The following is a 6,791-nucleotide window of genomic DNA, read 5'->3' on the forward strand; positions in this document are numbered from 1 at the left end:
GTGTGTGTGTGTGAGTGAGTGTGTGTGTGTGTGTGTGTGTGAGTGTGTGTGTGTGTGTGTGTGTGTGTGTGTGTGTGTGTGTGTGTGTGTGTGTGAGTGTGTGTGTGTGTGTGTGTGTGTGTGTGTGTGTGTGTGTGTGTGTGTGTGTGAGTGTGTGTGTGTGTGTGTGTGTGTGTGTGTGTGTGTGTGTGTGTGTGTGTGTGAGTGTGTGTGTGTGTGTGTGTGTGTGTGTGAGAGAGTGTGTGTGTTCTGAGGTGGGACGGTTCATGGCATGTCTGTGTGTGAGGCGACACAAAGAGGCTTTGTTGGGGAGGCCGGTTAGGTCTGAGAGGAATATCGCTTCCACGTAAAAGTCCTAAAATAAAGCCAAAGATTTCCTCACAGTCTAGATGTTCTTTGTTATCCAACCGATGTAGTTTTGTATACAGTGACATTATTGTAATCATGCCCAGATTGTCATCTTACATTTGCGTGACGATTGAACTGGGTCGAAAATATAGTTATGATGACATACTGTGAAATCAGCAGGCTGACAGACATAGCTGCACCAGAAAGAACTAAACTAAATAAAATAAAAAAGATATAAAAAAATATATAAATTAATATAAACTAGGAATAGAAAAAATAAAGACCCCAAATAAAATAAAATAAAACATGAAGATAGTTTGTAAATGTCCTACCGTAAATGTATCAAAACTTAATTTTTGATTAGTAATATGCATTGCTAAGAACTTAATTTGAACAACTTTAAAGATGATTTTTTCAATATTTAGATTTTTTTGCACCCTCAGATTCCAGATTTTCAAATAGTTGTATCTCAGCCAAATATTGTCCTATCCTAACAAACCATACATCAATGGAAAGCTTAAGCTTTCAGATGATGCATAAATCTCAGTTTCACAAAATGTACCCTTACGACTGGTTTTGTGCTCCAGGGTCACATATATATTCTCAAAGTGTTTATTGGTTGGAGTTGGAGAATCAGCAGTGGCTTCATTAGTTCAGTGTTCTTGTTGGTTTGTGTGCTAGGAGGCCCGCTTGACCTCATGTCCAGACGGGTTGTGGCCGCTGGGACACGTCAGATCGCAGACTATGTGGTCAAGCAGCTGCAGCCGATAAACTACGGCCGAGACGACCTGACCTGAGTGACCTCTGACCCCATCCTAAGCCTTTTACCTCAGAACACACAATCCTGCCACGTCACATCTGCAGTGTCCTTTAAACGCTACATTCACATTTGTATCAGTTTAACATCATCTGATTTGTATTTTAAGTCACTGGGAACACCCTAAAGTCACGGCATTCGTTTCATTTCTGGATGAACACAAAGATCAATTGTAATCACTTGGAACCACAACCATATTTAACTTTTATACCTTGTAGTTTACTAAATTGCTTCATCCATGGAAATAATGTTGGCTTGTTAAACACTGGAAGTCGCTTCAGATGCCTTGAAATCGCAAGGATGTTGATGAGGCCAAATTCAGCTGATTATCCATGCGCACCGTTTGATTTGACATTACTAAATGGAAATATCTGCTTTTGATCAAAGAAAAGCAGCTGGTTATGATTCCTTCAGATATTACAGTAGTGAAATACACACAGCTAATCAGATGATCACTCGGGACTTAAACTGTTATTTTATTTTAGATAGGTTTCTATGAACAAACACTGCTAAAATCCTTAATTAATCAATAAAAAGTTTTCCTGAAAAATATCTAAACGTCGTTATCAAAAAGAGGAAACATTAGGATTTTTAAATGTTTGTAATGAAGCCTTTTATGCTCACCAAGGCTGTATTTATTTGATCTAAAATACAGTAAAAATAGTAATATTGTGAAATATTACAATTTGGAATAGCTGTGTATTAATGATTTCTGAAGATCATGTGACACTGAAGACTGGAGGAATGATGCTGAAAATACAGCTTTGATCACATAAATAAATTACAGTTTAACAGATATTCACATAGAACACAGCTATTTAAAATTCTAATAATATTTCACAATATTACTGCTTTTTTCAGATTTTTGATCAAATAAATGCAGACTTGGTGAGCAAAAGAAACTACATTAAAAACAGTAAACTTTTGACAAGTATTGTACATCATATAGTATAAATAAATAAATCAATGTTTTTTTTTTTGTCAAATTTTGTCAAATTGACTTTTTGAAACATTTTGAGGAAGAAAAAGAATACACTTATCTTGTTTTACACATGTTTAGGATTTTTTTTTTCTACTGGAATACATGACAAATAAAAGTTTCCAGACACACTGCAGTATTAACCTGTATTTTACATGTTTATGTTTTTTAATGCTGGATGATCTGCAGATCTAATAGTTGTATAAATACATGGAGATTTGAGTTTTGCACTGACAGTTTTTATAGTTTTTCCTGCTGTGTTGATCTTGATGAAATCCACTTTCTAATCCCTGTGTATGAATTCCTCTAGTATGATGAACTATTAAAAACATACACTAAAATAAACGCTGTCCAGTCATTATTCAACCAAAATGAGCCATATTAGGTTTCTAATAACTGTCTTTGACGAATTCTTGTGCATTTTTATATCAGGCTTTCTTCATTTAAGAGGAGTTTACTCGGTATTCAAATACTGGTGGATTTTGAAGTCATTCTGCCTCATTTATCTAATTTGATAATTAATGAAGTCATTAATTATGTGTGGTTTCAGATCCCCTAATTAGTGGCAGCATTTGGTTTCCATCGAATAGACATTTTTTGATTTCATTCTCTTTAAAAAGTGGCCAGTGGTTCCAGCGGTCAACCAATTTTCAGTTTAAATTCACATGCAAGAGCTCTTGGAAATGAAATACACAGCTGAATTTTGGCAAATCCAGTTGAATTGTATTCTCACCTTCAGCCCAGCCACTATGCGATCCGTCCACAGTCTCCAGGTGTCTGTTCAGATCCAGAAAACTCTCCGTTCTGGCTCCACAGCCTTGGAAAGGCTTTCAGAATTCAGTTAAAGCTGCCAACTCTAATATATACTTAAACCATGAAGAAACAACAATTACTGCCACTCCGTGTCCTCAGTTACGACTAGTCCCTTCTCCCGACCGAATCCTGCTCTAGAACTACATTCTTAGTAACATTAAAGGAACAGCTCAACCAAAAATGATAATTTGCCATCAGAGATGTAGTTGAGTTTGTTTCTTCATCAGATTTGGAGAAATGTAGCATTGCATCAGTGTCTCAGCAATGGATGCTCTGCAGTGAATGGGTGCCGTCAGAATGAGAGTCCAAACAGCTGATAAAAACATCACAATAATACACAAGTAATCCACAGCACTCCAGTCCATCAGTTAACATCTGGAGAAGACAAAAGCTGAAACAAATCCAGCATTAAGACGCTTTTAACTAAAAGTCCATATAATCCATAATAACTGTTCCTCCAGTGAAAAGGTGTTCTGGTCTGAATCAGGAGAGAAATCTGCACAGATCAAGCAGCCTCTAAAGAAATATGTGGCTGGATTTTGATGTGAGAGACAACAGCAGATGCACTTTTTCACTGGAGGACATCTGCTGTTGTCTCTCTCATCAAAATCCAGCCACATATTAGTTTAGAGCTGTTTAAACGCTGCTTGATCTGTGCAGATTTCTCTCCTGATTCACACCAGAACACTTTTTCACTGGAGGAAGAGTTATTATGGACCACATTTTCACAAAATTCTATACTGCAAAATTGCTGATGGACAGTAAAATAAAATAACAATTTAGAGATATAGATTATTAAACTACATATGCAGATTTGCTTCTTGGGCCAATTTATTTTGTTTTATGGACATTTTCACTGCAGAACAAGAACTAATTAAGAATTTATAATAAGCATGGAAATGCTAGTATGAAATGGAAAAGTTTCACACACACACACACAAGTTAATTTATTTTGTTAATAACACACCATAGACGTGTCTGCATTAAAGCCAATTTATATATAGACTTGTATGAAAGCAGTGCGCATCACATTCGCATCCAATAGAAGAGCTTGTGGTGGATTCCTTTGACGGTCTGCAGGTGGCGCTGCAGCCACTGTTATACTCTTGATTTCATTTCACATCAAAACGCTACAACAAATATTTTTGACTATAAAATGTAATTGAAAATATATCATTTAAAATATAAGTGTACATTTGAATGCACGTGACCTATAGCCTAAGACAACCTACAACCAAAAGTTTCATTTTTAGTTCTTTCTTTCTTTCTTTCCCCTCTCTCAAGCTTGTGTGCGTTGTGTTGCTATCAGAGAGCAGCTGCAGTACCTGGGGCCGCTGGAGCCTCCACCCCTTCCCCTCCAAACACCAGCCCTCATCTTCCCCATGACTCCTGAACGCTGGAGTTATTCGTCAGTGTTGCAGGGTGGTCCTCCAGGCTGTTCATCGAGGAGGAGGAAAAGTGCGTCCAGATGCCAGTGAGGCACAGCTGTGCGGCGTCAACGCGCGTCAAAACGCTCCGCAACTCAGAAAAGCGCACTTTCTGAAACTCCGCGTGCAGTTGGAAACTCGCTGAGGACTGGGATATATCATGCCACACGGTTCGGAGGAAGTCTAGCCAACTTGGAACGAATGCATTTGCAACTTGTTGATGTGATGCGGGGCGTGTGAAGCGGCTGTTTACGCGGAACAGCACCATGATCTCCTGTCAACAGGTAAGAGTCCTGACGCACGAGCTGCTGCTCTGAGGGGACTCAAGCATGTCTGAGGAGAACTGAGGAACCTGTCCTGACCAAACAGAGCTGCGCCAGATCTTCGGGATTATACAGTGCTTCACTTTGATTACTATGAGGACTAGACTGAACTGAGTGCAGGCTCCAGAGGGCCGGAGCGGATCATGTGCTGTGGCCGAACTCTACAGAAACACTGGACCTGAAGAAACTAAGCAGATTTCTCAATTCAGCACCTGATCTCTCTTATATTGTGATATGATGGCCTCGGAGGTGGTGTGTGGACTCATATTCAGATTGCTCCTGCCAGTCTGTCTAGCCGCAGGTGAGGCTTTCTTTACTTTACTTTGACAGAAATGTGCAATGATACGTGATACGAGCAGAATTGGGTTTAATATATTTATCAAACCCATATAATATTTAAATTTAATGTTAAATTAATATTAATATAAACATTTGTACTCATATTTAATAATGACTATCAGTGTAATTATTAATTAGTAAATTAGAAAAAAAAATATAAATATGATTATAAATGGTAACAAATTTGGCTTATTGAATGAGATCTATTTTAATTTTATGATCATTTCTGTGGCATTTGAACGGTATTATTCAGTTAACAGTCATTTTAGTCTATTTTGTGATTATCATCTAAGCATAAGCTTCATCATAAGCTTAACTTTCAGTTTATTCTTTAAATAAAATCATGATGCATGTTGCGATTTTTTGTACAGAGTCTAATAAGATAAACCTGTCAAGTTTATATGTTCACAAGGAGTCGCTGAATGCTCTTTTCATATAAATGAGAGAAGTAATCAGGTCACCAGTTCTGGAGTTTTAGAAAAGCCATCGGTTATTATGATACTATTAATCAATTATGACTGATTCATCGATCGTTTGCACTTCACAGACAGTTCTTTTACCAAGTAGGCCAAAGGTCAACAATATATGGGGATGGCCATATTATTAATTTAACTTTAAATTTAAATAGTACAATGATGAATTTTGCAGTAATGTGCTACTCTTACATATTAAGTACATACGTGCATTATTATTTTGAGCTCTTGTAGCTTTCATTGTATTGCTGTTTTCGCTTTTGATTGGTGCTTGCAGTTTGATGTTTTTTGTTGTTGCACTTTTTTCTTTTTTTTTGAGTTGAGTTGAGCAACTTTTCATCTGAGATGAGTAATGCAGCACTCGGTGTTCGTCCAAACACGCTGTCCGGCTAAAGTAAGCATGCATGCGTCTGATAGCAGAGAGACAGACAACAGAGCTTCTGTCTATCAGCGTCGAGCAGCTCTTCCTCTCTCTCTCTCTCTGCTTCGGGTCTCCCCTCTCACAGAGATCACAGACAGAGTACTTTATAGTTACACTCTCAGTTGTCTGTTTTTGAGCGAAACGCCTTCTTCTGCTCCTCTGCGTCCTGATGGTGTTGACTGTCTGTCGAACATCTGCCTCACATGACTCATGCACAGTGTTTTCACAGATAGTGAGGGCTTGAACTTCTTAAGACCGCTAACAATCGAGATCTCTGCTTTCCCGCAGCCCACTGGTACGCCCCATTCTTCAGTAACACCAAAGACTGTTTATTTGTGATAAAACGCCCAACTGAAACCAGATCAGAGAGAGAACAGTCAGCCTACAGAACACAGAGCTGTTTCAAACCTACCTAAGAAGTTGGCGATAAAATTATGTTGCTTTTTGAGATAACTCATATTGTAAAGCAGTAACACTTCATGGAGATCCCAGAATGCATTGCAACAAGCTGGTTGGCTGGTCTTAGCTGGTTTAAGCTGGACAAAGCGGGGGCTGGTTGCATAAAAGTTTTAGACCAGTCTTAAAAGTTAGTCATATTTTTTTTTATTTAAGGCTGGTCATATGCATTTAATTCTGTTACATAAAAGCATAGATTGGTCTGCATTGAATCCAAAAAATAAGACTTGGCTAACTGCTAGTTGGTCAGACTGGTTCTTAAGACACAGTCTTAAAGGGGTCATGTGATGCTGCTAAAAAGAACATTATTTTGTGTTTTTGGTGTAATGAAATGTGTTTATGCGGTTTAAGGTTAAAAAAACACATTATTTTCTACATACTGTACATTATTGTTT

At 38.0% G+C, this 6,791-nt stretch overlaps 2 protein-coding genes across 3 annotated transcripts in view; both read left to right on the top strand.

Annotated features, from left to right (window-relative positions):
• impa2 (inositol monophosphatase 2) overlaps window positions 1–1,663 on the top strand; it is a 17,820-nt gene extending 16,157 nt beyond the window's left edge. For both annotated transcript variants that reach the window (XM_016546250.1, XM_016546251.1), the window contains exon 8: window positions 1,030–1,663. In XM_016546250.1, coding sequence (XP_016401736.1) covers window positions 1,030–1,145 — 116 coding nt within the window. In that variant the 3' untranslated portion in view covers window positions 1,146–1,663. The remainder of the gene's footprint in view (window positions 1–1,029) is intronic.
• Window positions 1,664–4,254: 2,591 nt separating this feature from the next.
• The window catches only part of LOC107734323 (piezo-type mechanosensitive ion channel component 2-like), a 112,109-nt gene continuing 109,572 nt past the window's right edge, over window positions 4,255–6,791 (top strand). Inside the window, exon 1 of the mRNA XM_016546260.1 lies at window positions 4,255–5,008. Within this exon, the coding sequence (XP_016401746.1) occupies window positions 4,942–5,008 (67 nt within the window). The 5' untranslated portion in view covers window positions 4,255–4,941. The remainder of the gene's footprint in view (window positions 5,009–6,791) is intronic.

This window comes from Sinocyclocheilus rhinocerous, unplaced genomic scaffold (genome assembly GCF_001515625.1).
Source record: "Sinocyclocheilus rhinocerous isolate Xijiao unplaced genomic scaffold, SAMN03320098_v1.1 scaffold1812, whole genome shotgun sequence".
Lineage (NCBI taxonomy): Eukaryota > Metazoa > Chordata > Actinopteri > Cypriniformes > Cyprinidae > Sinocyclocheilus > Sinocyclocheilus rhinocerous.